The sequence below is a fragment of the Vipera berus genome (assembly GCF_964194415.1).
Source record: "Vipera berus genome assembly, chromosome: 2".
NCBI lineage: Eukaryota > Metazoa > Chordata > Lepidosauria > Squamata > Viperidae > Vipera > Vipera berus.
This window is the reverse complement of record NC_138203.1, coordinates 62,451,895-62,471,781: the sequence shown is the minus strand read 5'-3', so window position 1 is coordinate 62,471,781 and position 19,887 is coordinate 62,451,895. Positions and strand designations below refer to the sequence as shown.

The 19,887-nt window shown below is 40.1% G+C and overlaps 1 protein-coding gene across 2 annotated transcripts in view; it reads left to right on the top strand.

Annotated features, from left to right (window-relative positions):
• Positions 1 to 19,887, top strand: part of LRRC2 (leucine rich repeat containing 2) — a 90,514-nt gene that overhangs the window by 53,853 nt on the left and 16,774 nt on the right. For both annotated transcript variants that reach the window (XM_081316629.1, XM_081316630.1), the window contains one exon: positions 17,740 to 17,885. In XM_081316629.1, the coding sequence (XP_081172755.1) occupies positions 17,740 to 17,885 (146 nt within the window). The remainder of the gene's footprint in view (positions 1 to 17,739; positions 17,886 to 19,887) is intronic.

Here is a 19,887-nt window from a genome sequence, read left to right as displayed (position 1 = left end):
TGGAAGAAAGAGGAAATTAATACTTAACCCTATTGTCATAATCATGGCAAGGCTGTTGAACTGAAAGAAGACAGACACTACAAGGAGAAATTTATGAGAGACTTCAGTATACACATGTTAATCTGCTAGAGAAAAAACACCTCAACAGACTAGCACTTCTCAGAATTCCAAAAGGGCCTCATCTCAGTTGCCATTTTTATTTCCTTCCCCATCATTTTTTTCAAATGAGAAAAACCAACATTATTATCCTATCTGAACTGAGAAGGATCAGGTTTCTTTAACTCTTGCTTCCTGGAGTCCATGGAGCTGATCTATTTCCTATTGGAGGGAAATGTTGCTTCCTAGGTCTTTTGCTATTGTCAATCATTCTGGTAGAACTTTTTGTCTATGCTAGAAACATACTTAATTCCTCATTGAGCTTCCAGTGTTCTCTTGTTTATTTATGGACTGTTATTGTCAAACTTTCAGGGCCCTGGTGGTTAAAACTTATCATCTTTCATCTCATCATTGGAAATTCCACACAAGGTAGCAATATATTCCCATGGGCATGTTTGGAAAGGCATCTGAATTTAAAAAATAAAATAAAATAAAAAATCGTCTCAGTTTGCCACAAAACACATACATCTCATTCCACAATAACGTTTGCAATGTAATGACAAGTGTGGCACCATGGCAACTGAACAACTTTTTAATGCATTCATTTTCATATTGATTTTTCCTTGCTGCTGATCCTCACACACCTGTTTGAGAAAAGAAAGGACTGTAAAAACAGCAACAACAACTGTGTGTGTGTGTGTGTGTGTGTGTGAAAGTGCTATTGATTTGTTAAATGTTATTTTTGTGGAGGTGAGGACTAAGAAAGCTTCATTAGTGCACAGTTGATGGAAGCTAAGGAAGAGTAAAAGAGCAGCAATGGACTGAGTTTAGTGCTGCAAATTCTAAATGTGCGGAAAGGATGGCTATGTGAGTTAAAATAATGTGGTAAATTGGTAGAGCTCTTTGATTTGCATATTTTTGTAGAACTAGTGTACTGTCTAGAATGTGTGGAAGTAGCCAGTATATAAGATTTTGTGATGAATAAATAAACTTTACACATGCTTGAAGATAAAATGAAAATAAAGCATATTTCAATTAAAGCTGAATTTTAAAGTGTTGAGAAACAGTAAGATCATTGGATGGAAATGCCCATCATTAAACTGCCTTTTGCTGAACAATAATAACCTGTGAACCTGCAATATAAAACAATCTTGATATAAGTACTGCCATGGGTAGACAATAAAGAGCATTCTATATTGTTTTGCAGAGGATTTAACTTACTTCTGCATCCTATGGTTTGCAGAAAAGTAATGCCTTCCATAAAAACTGTGCATTCCAGCAGAGAGACAAGAAATGTACAGCTTAAAGAATTAAAGCTATAATAAATTGAATGGGAAAGCAAATGAAACTGAGGACAACAGCCAGATTTTTCTTCATTCATTAATGTCTCAATTTAGGATTTAGCTCATCCGATGTTGACCCACTCAATGGCTTGAATTCAGACATTGTCACGCTTAAAATTTGGACCCACTGAAGTCAATGCTCCATTCAGTTTTGTAAAAAAAGGTAAAGGTAAAGGTTCCCCCGCACATGCATGCTAGTCGTTTCCGACTCTAGGGGCCGGTGCTCATCTCCATTTCAAAGCCGAAGAGCCAGCGCTTGTCCGAGGACGTCTCCGTGGTCATGTGGCCAATGTATTTAATTGATGGTAATGTTGTCTTTTAAAAAATGAAGTGGATCAATAATTGAAATTAGCATGGGCCTTTATATTTCTGATATGCCAAGAAATGGGAAGTTCCTGCTTAAACCACAATCAAGCAACCTTATCAGCAAATCCTTTTCAATGTCACAAATAAATAAAGTAGAACTGAAAACACACCCATTAATCACACAACTCTTGTCACTTAGGAAAGGAAGCTGGAAAGCAGTGGTAACTTTGAAATGTGCACCGGCAGCATTTTAAAATTAAATGATGAACAACAGAAATATAAGTTGTTTATCAAACAAAGATGACAATTGTGAATGAAAATCAGGGCAGAAGTAAGGGTGACTGGGAAATGTAATTGGCACAGACAGTGCCTTAACACAGAGTCGGCATTAGAACTGATTTAGAGTTAGAAGGAAAAGTACTTGAAAGAAAGGGAGGTAAATGCTGCTAACAATGAAATGATGTTGTAGGTTTTTTTTATAAGAGCCTTGGTGGAGCAGTGGGCTAATGCCTCCTTAAGTAACACCAGCTGCCTGCAATTAGTGCAGGTTCGCATCCCACCAGGCTCAAGGTTGACTCAGCCTTCCATCCTTCCGAGGTAGGTAAAATGAGGACCCAGATTGTTGGGGGCAATTAAGCTGACTTTGTAATAATGCCGCTTGGGGTGTGTGTGAAAGCCCTAATAAGCAGGCATATACATAGAATGAAGGCTACTGCTAAGCTTGTAAGCCGCCCTGAGTCTTCGGAGAAGGGCGGGATATAAATGGAATTAAAATAAAAATAAATTATCACAAGAGTTGCAGAAAACCACTTATTTTCTAAAACAAATTATATAGGACTTCCTTTATTTAAAAGCACTATTTAACTAGCATAATTTCCTCTGAGTCTAGGAGCGAAAGGATTAACTAACAAATCCATCTGGTTTTAGTATAGAATAAAAAGCTGCTGCTATTTCTTAAAATATGTTTGCGTGCCTTCAGGTCAGTTTTGATTCCTGGAAACTCCCTGGACAAATCCTACAGTTTTCTTGGCAAAGTTTTTTGGAAGTGGTTTGCCATTGTCTTTTTCTTGGGGCTGAGAGAGAATGACTGACTCAAGGTCACCCAGTCACTAGCTCTAATTTCTTAAATCTAGCCTCAAACAAAGTACCCATGGAGTTTTCTTTATGTAGTATAAGAAATAGTAGTGCTTACTTTCTGAGCTACAAGAAAACTTGGTTTATTATCTCCCTTTCATCCATCCATTCATATTTCTCTGTCCAATCCTATTTCCAAGGGAAATGCTCAGCTCTATTCAGTCATTGCAACTCCACCCGACACAAAGGATTATGGGGTCACTAAAAGAAAAAAAATGCATCCTGCTTTATTATTTTACAAACAGCTCAACATATCCCTACAATAAAAAGGTAGGCATTGATTGATCTGCCCACATAGGATCCACCCAATAAGACCTACCTTCCCTGCATGGATGAAAAGAGCAAGAAGCTGGGGAATGACCAATCCCATCTTGTGGTGACTCTGGTTGGGGCTGAGCACCAGTGCAGCCTTGTTGCCAACCCACTGCAATCTAGACTGGAATACCTGAAGTTGGATTAGAAAACAGCTGGGAACAGCGTGGGAAAGAAGCAGCTTCATCTGCAGTTTGAATTTCCCTCAGGGATGGAATTGCTAGAATATGCTGTCTGTAGTAATCCATTAAGATAATATTTAACCAAGGACGGATCTCTATATCACTGAAACTGTGTGGGTTCTCTTTGGTGTGTCTGGCACAGAGAAGAAGGCTGTCAATGTAGGCATAAAATGGAACAGGGGACGCCACGATCATTGTCCTGTTTCTTCAAATGAGCAGACTTAAAATGTAACAAGTAAATAAATTGCTCATCTACCATATTTCCATTTGCTTTTTAGCATTTTGTGACTCCTTTGTTGGCTGTGAACTAATATTAATATTAACTTTATAAGATTTTTTTTGGCTGTCTAGCTGTTGGCTTGGCAAAGCAAATAACTTGACAGTTCTTAAACTGTGTGATTTTTGAATGGGCCTTTCTGGAAATAGGTGGACAAGTATTTTCTTAAAGACAGAATGGACAATCAGTTCATTGTAATCTTTTTGATGGAATGATTATTTGTGTGACTGACTCTGCTGTATGTTTGCTTTTGATCAAATGCTTTGTACTATAAATTTATGTATTTGGAAGGGTCAACTTACTCCATTAAGTGCTATATCCTGTTCAGTACAGAAACTTAAATCGAAGTCTCCCTGATTATTATCTATCTAGCCTTTGTTGAATAGGAGAGCTTGCTACTCACTTAGGTAATTGGTTCAATTCTTGAATTGCTCTAACAGCTTCAGAGAACCTATCTTTTTATAATTTACTCTGATTTTGGTATTCTGAGTTGGCCTTCTTTTGTGGGAGATCCCTTCTGGAATTTGAAGACTGCTATCATACTCCTGCCAACAAAGATAGGTAAGTGGAAGCCACAGCTTGTCAAAGGAAACATATGGTTGACCATCAGAAATGTGGAATGAAGAAAAAGCAATGTATCTAGACTGAAAATTGTTGAGAATTAGACAGCCCAGAAAACAAATCAGTCAGTACTTGTGCAGCTAGATAATTATAAAAGCAGTAATGAGGAAGCTAAAATTTTGGACATAGAACATGGAAGGAGGAGTTTTTCAAGCAGACTCTGATGTTTGGAAAAGCTGACAGCCACCAAAAAACAAAAACAAAAACAAAAACAAAAACAAAAACCCAGCAAAAGACAATGTGTATGAATGCTATCATTAACATCACAACATGAACTTAGAAGAAACCAAAACAGTTACTGACAGACACTCCTGGTGAAGTGTTGTCCATTGGAGTAGAAAAAGATAGAGGTGTCTGGACAACCAAACGTCAAAATCATCTCCCCCTTCAGTCATCTTTTTAAAAGCAAAGATATAAAGTTCACCCAGGATTCTCTTATTTTCAGTTTCCTCCTTTGCTTATCTTTTGGTTGGCCTAAACTAGGGGTGTCAAACTCAATTTCATTGAGGGCCGCATCAGCATTGCGGTTGCCCTCAGGGGGCCAGGTGGGTGTGGCCTACTGGGTGGGTGTGGCCTACTGGGTGGGTGTGGCTAAAGTACGTATGGCTTACTGGGTGGGCATGGCCAGCTCTACATCGTTGGCATCAAGGGTGCCTATAGAGGCCTGGGCAGGAATGGGACAGATCTGAGATCTCTGGCAGAAGGAGGTTCTCTGGGCCAGGGCCAAGGCAGTGGGGGCCGTTCCCTTACTGTTTCCAGGATGGCTTTGCGGGCCGCATGAAACCACTTCACGGGCCGGATCTGGCCCCCGGGCCTTGTGTTTGACATGTCTGGCCTAAACTTTAAAGTATATAGTGTTATGAACTGGGCTTTTGGAATATCACCACGTGCTCTGCTGGAGAACCAACGGTTCTCCAGCATCTCAGACAGGACGGCGCCAGTCCTGCTATTGGTCAACTTTGGGTGGCAAGTATAGCTTCAATCCGATTGGTTAATACCATAGGACCTGGCTATATATATTGTGGCAGGGTGACTCCAATCTCTCAGTACAGTTTCTGCTTAAATAAAGTATGTGTTCATCTGTACTCCTCTGCGTGTTCTCATTCCTGCTCATCAGAAACCATCACATAATAGTGGTGATGAGGGTGGGATCCTGCTTCTTCGCCTGAGGGCTGAAGTCATGAGGGGACGGCATTACTCGCTGGAGGGAAGAGGCATCTTTCCCCCCCTCTAGCCGGCTAGTAAACTACGCTAGCAGCCGCGTGGTCAGTGGAAGCGTTCCCTGAGACTTGAAGCAGGATCCAAAAACAGAGCAGGAATTAAGAAAAAATGCCAAAAGTCGGCAAACTCAGAGAATTCGACATCAAACATCCAGAAGATTGGCTGTCTTAACTCTCACAGGTAGGAAATTACCTACGAGCTAACCAGATAGCAGAGGAAGGCCTAAAAGCTGTGACATTGCTGTGTGTATGTGGGCCAGCGACTTTCGATTTAGCTGAGAACCTCTTCGCGCCAGTGCCCATCGAAGCAGTATCTTTTGCTGACCTGAAGAAGAAGCTGACCGGGCATTTCCAGCCAAAAATGTTGGAGATGGCCTGGCAGTTTAAATTTGACCAACGAGTGCAGCTTCCTGGTGAGACAGCATCCGAGTTTATTGTGGGCCTAAGACAAGCCACACGTCTCTGCAAATTTTCAAATTTGGAGAAGCGTTTGAGAGACTGACTCATCTGTGGACTAAGAGACAGAACTTTGCAGCAGAGACTATTTGCCAGACCAAACTTCACGTTCGCTGAAGCACAAGATGAGATCATGGCTGACAAAGCAGCTGGAGGTGCAGTACAAACTGTACAGCCCAACAAAACCCCAAAGACAGAGGTTTCCATCCACCACAAGGTTGCCATTGGCACCGGAGAATTGTCTGAAGTAGAGGAACCCGAAATCAACAAACTCCAGAGACAGCCAAGTGAGCAAAACCACTGAAATCAACAAAGAGAGAATAATTACAAAGCAGTTCTCTTACCAAGATGTAAGGGGTGCGGAGGCAACCACTCCCGCGCAGACTGCAGATTCCATTTGGCCACGTGCAGGGCTTGCGGTAGGACTGGGCACATCGTGGTGGTATGCAGGGCTCACCAGAGAGACAGGCCACCCAAGCACCAGTCGGAGGAACCGACTAGGAAAGGTACTGGGGCCCTGGGTCCAGTCAGTGTGGGGTTCTTCAGGAGCCAGAGAAGCATTTGTCGCACCGGGGCTTGTTGTCCCCTTAAGCCTAAACTTAAGCTCTCAGTAGAGCTACAAGGAGTTCCATGCAAAATGGAATTAGACTCCGGCTTGGCGGTCTCAATTATTTCACAGGACACATTCAACCTTGTTTGCAGATGCAGCAGTGGGCTACATTAAGACCGTCAGACATTATTTTAACAGATTTTCAGAATGCTCGGGTTAAAGTTAAGGGTGAAGCCACTGTATTGGTGAAATTTAAAGGGTTTTGGGGGCACCTGGATGTCATAGTAGTAGAGGGCCATAGAACAAGTCTTATAGGACTTGATTGGTTTGAGGCTTTGGGCATTCAAATAGCGGGCATTAACCGGACACAGACAGCAGACCTCAAGGCTGTTTGTGAGGAATTTGTGGATGTGTTTGAGTCAAAACTAGGAACTTATACTGGGCCACCCATCTCTTTTAAGTTAGATCCTAATGTTGTTCCGATAAGAGTCAAACCTCGCAGAGTTCCTTTCGCCTTAAAACATAAAATCGATACTGAAATCGATAAGTTAGTTGAGCAAGGTGTATTACAGCATTCAAAGTCAAACGCTTGCAGTTTGGGGTTAGCGTTGCACTGGGCATCTTCCAAGGAATTATGGAGCACACACTTAAAAGAATTCAGGGTGTCTGTCCTTATTTTGATGATGTTCTCATTGACGGGGAATCCCCAGAAGTATTGACCAACTTAGAAAAAGATTCCCAGAGCAGTCACTAAGTGAGGACTATGGTACAAGTCCCTCCCGAAGTCCTCAAGTTGGCATCCAGGCCAGCTCACACCCGTACCACCAGGGTTTTCCTTCCTCAGTGGAACTTGATCCAGAAGAGGGTCATAGCAGCTCAGAAGTGCAACATGGAACCCCTGACCAGGCAAACCAGCCGAATTTCAGCAACCGTTGTGCACACTCTGCTAAACAGTCAGACTCTGGGGTGGGCCCACTGGAAGAGGCCAGCCAGAGCAATGCAACTCCCCTGGACACAGGAGCTCAGGGGGACATGGGTCTACCCAGCCCACTGGGTAAGCTGGTAGACCACAGAGTGACTGGAACGACTAGGTGCTCATCCAGACCACATAAACCCCCAGCATATCTTAAAGATGTTGTAAAATAAAGTGATGTGTAACTGTATGACAATCTGCTACTATCTACAGAAATTGGGGGCACATTTAACTGCTGTATGGCATGCTCATTGAGACGTTGTTTTATCTCTTTGTAGTATATTGCATTGTTATATCGTTCTTTAATATCTTTGTAGTCCACTCTACAAGACACATCTGAGAAGGTTGCGTAAGGATTTCTAATTACCTTAGCTTACAAATCATCACATTTAGTATTGTTTAATATTATTTAGTTTGGGCCTTGACAATTGTCAAGGGTATTATAGTCTGATCTTAGGAGGGAGGGGTGTTATGTACTGGGCTTTTGGAATATCACCCCGTGCTCTGCTGGAGAACCAATGGTTCTCCAGCATCTCAGACAGGACGGTGCCAGTCCTGCTATTGGTCAACTTTGGGCGGCAAGTATAGCTTCAATCTGATTGGTTAATACCATAGGGCCTGGCTATATATATTGAGGCAGGGTGACTCCAATCTCTCAGTACAGTTTCTGCTTAAATAAAATATGTGTTTGTCTGTACTCCTCTGCATGTTCTCATTCCTGCTCATCAGAGCCCACGACATAATATATAGTATTCAACGAAGAAGACCATGAAACTATTATTTCCTGTGATTTGGAATACTATCCCAATCCTTTATCTGGATAATTACATTTTTCTAAATTATAAGGTATCATTTTCAAACTCTTCATTTAATGTATTATAAACATTCTGAATATTGTTTCTGCATTTTGGAGTATTGTACAACCCACCCATTATTTACCTTATGCAAATTTGATAAGGATGCTCTTTCTCTCTCTCTATCATTTTCCATAACAGTTTAAAACAAATCTTGAAAAGTCCTGCCCAGAGAACCAAACTTTGTGGAATGTTAGTAGGTGCTTCATTATAGTTTACTTGGAATCATATAATGAGAACTTTTGGAGTGGGTTTTTCTTTTGCCAACTACAGCTCCATATAATTGTCTTGGCATCCAGCATATTACTTTGCTAGCTTGTTAATCAGAATGTCACAGGATTATCATTCAACATCAACTTATATGTTAGAGAACTTTTTCTTGCGGTAAGAATAATTGGCAGTGGAACCAATTAGCTAGAGAAATAGTGGTGTTTCATCAATGGTTGTCCAGAAAGTTTATTATCCATAAATTTTGAAGTAATTCATTTTTCTCTAACCTAGCAGCCACTAGATATGGTATTGTGTGTGTGTGTGTGTGTGTGTGTGTGTGTATGTAACTCCCAGAATTTTGAAATTTCTAATAAAATGAAAATACCAAATAAAATCTATACATATAGCAATATTTGACAATTTTCATTCTGTATGTGAACTGTTCCCAGAAATATAATTGCTTGACAAGGAGGTTATATAATCGACAGGGATACAGGTACACTTCAAAACAGTGTAATAGCAATAAAAGTATTTGTGATGGTCCTTAAACTGTTGTACATGATATTTGGGTAGCATTGGTACACACAGTATATTCTCTAGATCTCTAGAAAGATTGCAGAGAAGAGCAACAAAGGTGATTAGGGGACTAAAACATGAAGAACAGTTGCAGGAATTGGGTATATCTAGTTTAATGAAAAGAAGGGCTAGGGGTGACATGATAGCAGTGTTCCAATATCTCAGGGGCTGCCGCAAAGAAGAGGGGATCAACCTGTTCTCCAAAGCAACTGAAGGCAGGACAAGAAGCAATGGATGGAAACTAATCCCTAGTCCTTCTTTTCATTAAACTAGATATACCCAATTCCTGCAACTGTTCTTCATGTTTTAGCCTCCAGTCCCCTAATCACCTTTGTTGCTCTTCTCTGCAATCTTTCTAGAGACCTAGAGAAGTTTAAGTTTAAGTTTAAGTTGATTGAATTTATATACCGCCCTTTTCCCGTAGGACTCAGGGCGGTTTACAAAGTATTAAAAACGTCAATACAATACAAAAGTTAAAAACAGTTAAAATAATTAAATTTGATCCCTGAAAAATATAAAACCCCAATTAAAAACTCTCAGCCTGGGCCGGAAAGCTCAAAGAGCCAGGTCTTCAGGTCCCGGCGGAATGACCGAAGGTCGGGGGCAGTCCTAAGCTCCACGGACAGCTGGTTCCAAAGGGCAGGCGCACCCACTGAGAAGGCCCTCCCCCTGGGTGTTATCCGCCGGCAGTCTTTTACTGGCGGCACCCTGAGAAGGCCCTCCAGGACGAAGGGAACTTGATGCCGGCAGCAGGTGTTCCCTCAAATATCCCAGACCCAAGCCATTTAGGGCTTTATAGGTCATCACCAGCACCTTGAATCTCACCCGGAGGGCAACTGGAAGCCAATGCAGCTCGTGGAGTAGAGGTGTTACATGGGAGTATCGGGAAACCCCCATCATAACTCGTGCAGCAGCATTCTGCACAGCTGAAGCCTCCGAGTGGTCCTCAAGGGCAGCCCCATGTAGAGAGCGTTGCAGTAGTCTAACCGGGAGGTCACAAGCACATGGGTGACTGTGCGTAGGGCATCTCGGTCCAGATAGGGTCACAACTGGTGCACCAGGGGGACCTGGGCAAAAGCCCCTCTGGTCACGGATCCTATGTGATCTTCAAAATTGAGCCGTGAATCCAGGAGGATGCCCAAGTTGCGAGCCCTATCAATGGGGGGTAACACCTTACCCCCCATCGTTAAAGATGGAATAGTCTGGTTAACCCGAGATGCCGGTATGCATAGCCACTCAGTCTTGGCAGGATTGAGACGAAGCCTGTTTCTCCCCATCCAGACCTGGACCGCCTCCAGGCAATGGGACATCACAGCGAGGGCATCACTGGGTTGGTTCGGGGTGGAGAAAAAAAGTTGGGTATCATCAGCATACTGATGATACCCCACCCCGAACCATGAATGATCTCACCCAGCGGCTTCATATAGATGTTGAACAGGAGGGGAGAGAGAACCGACCCCTGAGGAACTCCACAAATGAGAGGCCTCAGGGCGGATCTCTGCCCTCCCGTCAACACCGACTGCGAGCGGCCCAGGAGATAGGAGGAGAACCACCGTAAAACGGTGCCTCCCACTCCCAACCCCCTGAGACGCCGCAGTAGGATACCATGGTCGATGGTATCAAAAGCTGCTGAGAGGTCTAATAGGACTAGGACAGAGAAACAACCCCTGTCCCGAGCCCACCAGAGATCATTCATCAGCACAACCAATGCCGTCTCCATGCTGTGACCGGGCCTGAAACCTGATTGGTATGGGTCCAGATAATCAGAATATACTGTGTGTACCAATGCTACCCAAATATCATGTACAACAGTTTAAGGACCATCACAGATATGGTATGGGGGGTGTAACTCCCAGGATTTTGAAATTTCTAATAAAATGAAAATACCAAATAGAATATATACATATAGCAATATTTGAGAATTTTCATTCTGTATGTGAACTGTTCCCAGAAATGTAATTGCGTGACGAGGAGGTTATGTGACCTACAGGGATACAGATGCACTTCAAAACAGTGTAATAGCAACAAAAGTATTTGTGATGGTCAGAACAATGCATTTATATTATTTTAGAATTATATTTGAAAAAAACATGCAGCTCTCAGGAAAGCCACTTCTCAGCATTGGGATGAGAGCTCATCCGTAAATCTCACAGCTAAAGTAAGAGTTTGAAAGTATCTCCCAAAGCAGCCATGTCAAGCTACTTATGCAGCATTTGGCAACATTGGCATCTTTAAGATGTGTGGACTTCAACTCCAACAATACCTCAGCCAGCATGCTGGCTGGAGAATTCTGGGAGTTGAAGTCGATAGATCTTAAAATTGTTAAGGGTGAGAAGCTTAGCAGTTATAAATTGATCCTCCAAAATATATGTGGAAAATTCCATGCAATCATCAGAAGACATACTCAGTTTAATTTGTTTTTGTTAAGCCTAGTTTAGAAAAATAGATTATTTGATATCTTGGCTGTAAGGTGTTGTTTGCTTTCAAGAAAAAAAAATTACCTTAAAAGCAAAACATTATTTTATGTCAGTCAACAAAGAGCTGGAGATATTAACATTCTGATCCTTAATCAGTTTCCTGAGAGTAAATTCAATTGATTTTAATATAATGAATGTTATCTAGGATAAAAGAATCTACTTAGTGCCTTTTATGTCCCATTGGTCTCCATGGGGGAAAATTCAATAGTTAATTAATGTATGCAAGAGCAACAATAACTTTTTTCTGTTTCAGCAATATGAAATATTAATGTATTAACCTATAATGGGATCATCTATTTCAGTATTTTAAAATGCATTCAACAGAAGCCTACTCATGTTTACTTCAAAAAGAAACCTACTATAATCAAGCTTGTTAATGTGCACAGGCTGCAACTTTACAGTGAAAATCTAGGCAAGTTATTTAATAGATTGGAATTAAATTTAATGTCATTGATTTCAATCAAATTATTTGACTAAAGAAGACTTCTGGGGGAGGCATGGGAAACTTAAGACAGCCCTGCGAAAATGGAGCCAAGGACTGGTACAAAGACCAAGGACTGGTACATAGACCTGTTCCTTAAAGCCTCCCAGTATAAGTAGAGGATAGGTCGGAGATCACCCACATGTACTCCGTATGGATGGTCCTCATGAGGAGATGATGGGACAGTGGTTTTTTTTATAGGTTTGAACACTGGGGACAAAGGGATTATCCATCTTGCTCACAACTGAGGCAGAGCCTTTTAAAGAACACTAAGTTCGCAAACTTCACTTTCTAATCACTTTTGGAAATTGCCTATTATCTTAAAGCTATAAAAGACCTTTTGATAAACAAGTTTTAACAGTTTTTGTCAGGTGAGTTCATCTTCAATTTGAGGAAAAGAAAAAATATCAGAAGCATGAGGACTTTTGATCTAAGAAAGTTATAAATGGATGGAAGTTCCAGGTGAATTTAAAATATTGACTTTTACTAAATCATTATGGAATTAATTATAAATATATTCTTTATAATTTTCTTCTGGGAGGCAGATTATTATTTATTATTGCAAGGCATAACAAAGATAAATAATGTTATGATTCTGCAAACTAGAGAGGACTAAAGTTCCTAATCAGACGGGAAGAAAATTACAGGCTTTTATTTACAAGGGACTTATAAATGATGAAAAATGATATAACGCTAGAAATAGTAAAGGAGAATTTGAAGAATGGAGCCTGAAATTATTAGCCATAATATCATCAGTGTTAGTAATGATGTCTGCTTCTATGGATAGACTATATCCAAAAAGATTATTGAAGAAATGACAGAAGTCAAACACATTAAAGACCAGAGAATGACTGGATGCTTTAGTGAGTTCAGAAAAAACAAACAAAAACAAAACAAAAGTGGCTGGTGTTTTAAAAAATCAAAAGAGAAATACAAATGACAAAACAAAACAGAGATCTGAATGATTTTTTTCTTTTTGGATTTATGAAAGAGGTACAATAAAGTCTTGAAGAAATTTGTGCAATGGAGCAAAGAAGAACTTGAGATAAATCAATCCTACAATATTTGAATGAACTAAAGATTAAGTCTGTTAAAAATAAAAGGAAGGAATGTAAAGTTGATTTATTTCATCAAAATAAGATATATTGTTGTAAAGGTGGCAACCCTTTATGATTTTTTTTTGTTGATGCTTGGACTGAAAAGTTGATGTGTTATAAATTTGTCTGCAGATAAGGAATAGGATATGTAATGTAGAGAAATTTGTTTCTGTCCCTATAGGGCATGGAGACACTTTATTTGTTTATATCTGTGATGAATGCTGGAAGTTACTTCTTTATATATTTCTTTTCTCTTTATTATAGTCTCATTTTCTCCTTTTTTTCTTGCATATTTTATTTTTCCCTTCCCCTTTAAGTTTATATGTTTTTACTATTATAATGAAATTTTTAAAATAAAAATTATATATTAAAAAGTGTATTTTGACTAAACATGGGCCTAACACTACATGATCTTTGAGGATTACTGTCAATTAATTGGGGGCAAAAATGTCCTCTGAAGCTACAATTTTATAATCATTTACTTGGAATATACTCCATTAAATTTAAATGGCTTTTACACAATTGATACGTTACTGTTACAGTATTCTGGAACATTCCTGATGCCAAGATGTGCTGAGAAAATTGGTCAATGCACAACTGAGTGGATTGGACCAGAATAAATCACTCCTGTTGGTAGAAATTGTTCTCCACCAACAAAAATTTTTCTTCTGCCAGGAGAAAGCTGTTGGGATCTAGTGACTGAGGTTGTTTCTTCAAAATCACTGTGGTAGTCAAAATATACCTGAAGAGAAATGTCAAAGTGGCAGAGAAGGTAGAAGAGGTAGAGAAGTCACATTACAGACAAAGATTCTCCTGGCTAAAGTCATACATATTTCAGCATTTTTATTTCAATTCCCTTCTTTGAGTCAGAAGCTGAATGGCTAATGTCAAATCATCTAGCCAGTTGGAGTTAGTTCAGCTGATCCTCAGCCATCGCCATGTTGCCTTTTAAAGCTTGGAGGACAAGTTTTAGGCTCCACGTGCTACTACTGTGTTTCCCTGTAAGTAAGTCTCAGCCCGATATTAAGCCCTAGATTTTTTGGGGGGATTGGGCCTAATATAAGCCCTACCCCAAAACTAAGCCCTAGTTTTGGGGAAAGACACACCCCTAAAAATCAAGCTAGGGTGGGGGAAGGGGGGGTGAAGCTGCCCCATGAGTCCCACACCCATTTATCTTACCAATAGGACCACCACAGCCAGGCCTCCAACACCCTGACGCCTATTGCACTGCTGCTTGACTTCTGCGGCCACCTGCTACCACTTGTAACCAGACGCCATGTGGTGCATTGCGCCATTGCTGCTGCTCGTGGCAGGATGAAGCATGGTGCTTCAGGCCACTTCCACTGCTTATGCAATGCTTTGGGCCACTTCCATTGCTCGCACAGCTCTTTGGGCTGCTTCTGCTGCTTGTGGCAGGAGGCCATGTGGAACTTCAGGCCATTTCCGCTGCTCCCGCTGCAAACAGTGGAAACAGCCCAAAGAACCACATGGCCTCCTGCCACAAGCAGCACAAGCCACCCGAAGCGCTGTGCGAGCAGCGGAACTAGCCCAAAGTGCTGTGCAGCTTCTTGCTGCTAGCAGTAGAAGCGGCCCAAAGCACCATGCGGCATCCTGCCATGAGCAGCGGCAATGGTGCAATGCACCACATGGCAACCAGCCACAAGTGGCAGCAAGAGGCTGCAGAAGAAGTCAAGCAGTGCTGTGACAGGTGTCGGGGGGGGGGGTGGGAGGCCTGGCTGTGGCAGTCCTAAGGTAAGACACCCTCCGAAAATAAGATGTGGTGGTGCCTCTTTTGGAGGCAAAAAATATAAGACTGGGTCTTATTTTTGGGGAAACACGGTAATAAACCAACCAGATTACACAGTTAGGTTAGTACTTTTAGCTTTCTTCTAAAAACAATATATTAAATAGTTTCATACATTTTTGACCAGGGAGATTATTTTGTTTGAGTAAGAATAAAACACTATTTCCTTTAATATCTACTTTGGATTGGATAATTAATTTTAAATCCAGCAATATTATAGTTTTTTTTGTAAAAAAAAGACATGCTTTGGAAAGCTGTTATTCAGGCAAAAGTATTTAGTGTACTGCTGTAAATCATTTTTATAGTAATAATAAAATGGTGCTACTGCTGTGAGATCTTTCTTTCAAATATTTATTTCTAAACCTAGTTAGTAGCTTCTTAGTCATATAACATTTCTTCTCTCTGTTATCTTTTAAAGGACTATTGAATGTATGATTTGGAGTGCCTCAATGTTTATGATGGGATGTGCATGGCTTCTCATTTAGAATTGTCAACTGTTGCCATCATAGCTTTAAGCTAATTGATTAAAGATAATGATTATGAATCCCCAGTAGGGAATCACCCAGTCTTTGGGAAGAGGTACAATTCTGGGTGGTAAACAGTGTTTATATTTTCTCATTAAATCTCCTCACTGCTGATATTTCAAATAAAGATTCAGAATCCTTATACAATCCTAGCCTCAACTGAAGGTGAGAAAACTAGGGCAAACTGTATGTTTGGAGTAAGCAAGTCTGGGTAAGTTTTCACTACAAGAAAATATTATTCAATAGCAATAGCACTTAGACTTATAGTGCTTTAGTGCTTTACAGCCCTCTCTAAGTCATTCACAGAGTCAGCATATTGCCCCCAATAATCTGGGTCCTCATTTTACTGACTTTGGAAGGCTAGAAGGCTGAGTCAAACTTGAGCTGGTGAGGAACAAACTCCTGGCAGTGAACTGAATTAGCCTGCAATACTACATTCTAACCACTGTGCCACCATGATTATTCAATCAGTCTGACCAGTTCTTACTATGTCAATATCATAGTAAATATCCCAGTAAAACTATCTTTATGATGTCACCTACAGGAGAACTACCTTATATGCATTGTAAGAACTGGAAGAAAAGACTTGAGTTTTCTGTATCTCTTGGTTTCCATCTAGGACTCCTATAGATATTTGGAGTACAGATATAATCTTTATTTTTATGAAAAAAATATATTTACATTATATTTGCTTTTCAGCTAATCTTTAAAGAATAAATAAAAAATAGACATTATTCAGCCATAAAGAAATTTGCTATGAGTGACCACAGAAAGTATCCGCAAAATGGCAGGCATAACATTGCAATTGAAGTCCCATGCATGTGACAAAAGACACAGGGCTTTGATTATGACAGTGTGCAGCCATCTTGCAGAATTTGATTCCCTCTGTGGACACCACTGGAAATGGCAAACATCATTATACTTGAGATACAAGAAGTACAACCAGGGGTGGTTTAGAATTTGTGTTTCTCAAGCTTAAGAAGAATATAATAATAGCAGTATCTGAATAGTCAGACTGTCTTTCCTGAGCCTCACTTTACTGGGTTTGGAGAAATTGCAAATGAAATATTTATTTGGGTGCCATGTCAAACACATTTATCAGTTTTTTGCAGTTATTACCTAACTTTATCTTTCTCCTTCATACGTGAAAGTGGATGTGACACGATATGACCTGCTATGAAGAAATGAGATGGATTTATTATATATGTGTGAACATGAGTCAGAAAGAAAGTATAATCTCACCCAACCCTATTCTTCTTAAGGCCCCAGGTGGTTCCCTGATGTTGGAGGACAAAAATCTCTGAACATCTCTGAGGTATTCAGCTTACCTGATACCTTCAAATTATTTGACTGCCAAAAATATCTGCAAGTGTTAAAATTACCAAGGTTGCAGTTGAAGCATCTAAATCTATGTTCATTGATGTTATACACAGTTAAAAAAGAATCAGGGCTTTAATCACAATACCATACTTACCATTTTGTCTGTCTTGAGCCTTTCCTGGCAATGCTGTTGCTTGCTATCCTTAAATGGCCTGTAAGAGATTCAACTGTCAGGTCTCATCAATTTCTATATAGAGGATGAGATTGCCACCTTGTCTTTTCTTTAGGTAGTACACACCATGAGGATGAAGCAAGGATGTTTACAATGTATGGTCAAAAAAGTCAAGTTGGCTGCCATGAGGGTGAAATTGAAGCTCTCTCTGTGCCTTATGTCGCAGACATAAAAAGAGGTGATGCTTCAAGTCATACTATCATGGCCACTCTTTCAACCTTTGTGGTCATAGGCTGTGGATGCCCCCGGAAAGAAAGCAGCTTATTTTTATTATTATTTTTAATTAAAGTAATTGAACCATTTGTCAATTACTGAGAGCTATTTAGGAGACATAAACCTAGTTTAAAACCCAGACATGGCATAATCATAGAGTTGTGTTATTCAAAATCCTGTTCAATAGGAACTGCTGTGAATACCAATATGTAAAATATTATTGTTTCAGTCAGATAAAATGCAATAGTCTATTAAACAAGGAACTTCCCTGAGGGAAGATGTACATTGCATGCAACAAATAGAAAATACTGAAAATGTTTGATTCTGAACATGGCCTCGTTTTGAAAATAATGGAGTGTAGCCTTATGGCAAATATGCAACATAGCGCAATTGACCTCATTCAGCCAGCAAAATATTAACTATAATTGTAGTCTATTTCCTCATTCGAGTGTTTATTAAATAACATACTGTTTCTTTACAGCTAAGCAATTTGAAACAAGTGAGTTTTGTAGATGTATCAACAAACAAATTCTTTTCAATCCCAATATGTGTACTCCGGATGTCAAATCTGCAGTGGCTTGATATAAGTAACAATGGTCTGAGAGATCTCCCACAAGACATAGACAGGTAGATTTTTATATGGTTTTTGCAGTGATGGTTGGTTTTAGCAAATAAAGCATTGCATGGCTATTTTGTCAACATTTATATGTGATTGGAAAACTGTCAAGCTTATTTATGCTAGAGTCACAAAGTGCCGAGTTTACAACACTGTTGAAGACAAGGCTTCGCTGTCTCCTCTTACAAAGCAATCTGAAAATGATCCACTATAATCTTCACTTCTCCCATCCTCAATTGCTAAGAATAAATCCAGATAATGTCACAAACCAATCAGTGATGTTGCTCAATATCCCTATGAGATTCTGTACTGAAATCCTAGCAATTTTTCAATCAGGCGTGTTTCCCAGTACATATGACCCTGGCTACACATTGCTATGATTGTTTGTTATGGAATAGCAAAGATAACTTTTAGCCAATGCGTAAAGAGATGTTCAGAGAACAGAATGATGCTCTTCTAACAGGGTGGAAAATAAATCTAGCTTTGGGGTCCAGGAGAAGGACCTTCTCTGCTGATGCATCTGCCCTCTGGAACATCTTGTGCCCCCCAACCCTCCTGACCTTTTGTAAGAGCCAACAACCTAGTCCTGCCACTTAGTTTGGGGCCCCAATGGGGGAGCATCACAATGGAGGTGGCTGATCGAGCACCCATGTCCTGCCCTCCCCATCTGTAATTGGCTAATGGCATTTGCTCATATTAATTTAATTATGTTTTAATACATATACATATACATACACATATGTTATGATTGTGAGCTGTTCAGAGCTACAGGTGGTAAGATGGATGGTCAATACATTTTATAAATAACCAATAAAGGAGAATATCTGTACCTCAGGGTTGAAATGAGGAATTGCTGGTATCCTTCACACCTCCCCACCAGCAATTAGCACCCAGATAAGCATAGTTTAACTCCAGGTTTAATATCAGACCAACAATCAAGTAAACAGTACCTGAAACAAAGAACTGCAAAACAAACACACAATAAACAGCCCAACCCAAGTACCTCCAAAACCACTCCCACCAACACTGACAGGGCAAGTCACTAGAATATAAACTGAGAGCAAACCACAATCCTTACTAGCACTGATGATGTTACCTAGTTTGGGTAATGAAACCATTGCAAGAAAACCATCAAGAGCAGAGAGTATCAAGGACCCCTCATAAACAAAGAAAGAAAGAAAGAAAGAAAGTGTAGGCTGCAGAAATCCAGCTGATTGCTAGATGGAAGCAGGTTGATTCAGAAAACCTTAATTTATCTTGTGGTCATTTGGATTTTTGCAGACCATATATGTTAGGCTTACTTTTCTTCATCCTAGAGGTTCACCTAGAAGGACAGGGGCATGGAGAGAGAGAATAACAATGACTTGAGGTTTGGAGAAGGATCCAAGATGAGTCCCTGGAAAAGAGAGTACAAAATTGGTAGATCTATATCTGTCAAAAGAAAAAAAAAACAACTTTAGGGCAGTTTCCAATAAACTAGGGCAAACTCAGAATTAAATTGAACTTCTAAAAACAGAGGCCACAAGATCAATCAGGTCTGGAACTGGTCCTGAAGGAAAATGGGGTGGAAGTGTCCTTAGTCAGACACAGTAGAATTCTGCAATTTACTCAAAGCTCAAGTTATGTTTTTGAAACATTAAGGTACAGAAGCCAACGAAAGGACTGTGTTGATTAACATTATATGCCCACAGGATTAAGAAGTCAGCTGTCTCCGATATATTTTCAGATTTAAAGCAACTGTGCTGCGATTGCGTGCACACACACTTTCCCATCTCTCACAGCAGTATCTAAGCACACTTTTAAACTTGAAAATTCGGCAAATTTCCTTTGATAAGTGTGAAAAAACAGTATGAATCTGATTTGTTTTCCACAATCCTACCTTTGCAATCCAGAAAGAAATAAGTAGGTAAGCTGACATTCATAAGTTTTTAATTAAAACCTATGCTTCATTGGAGTGTTTCATTTATTCCATTTTAATTTCATATTCATTACAGAAGTCCAAAACAAAAGGTA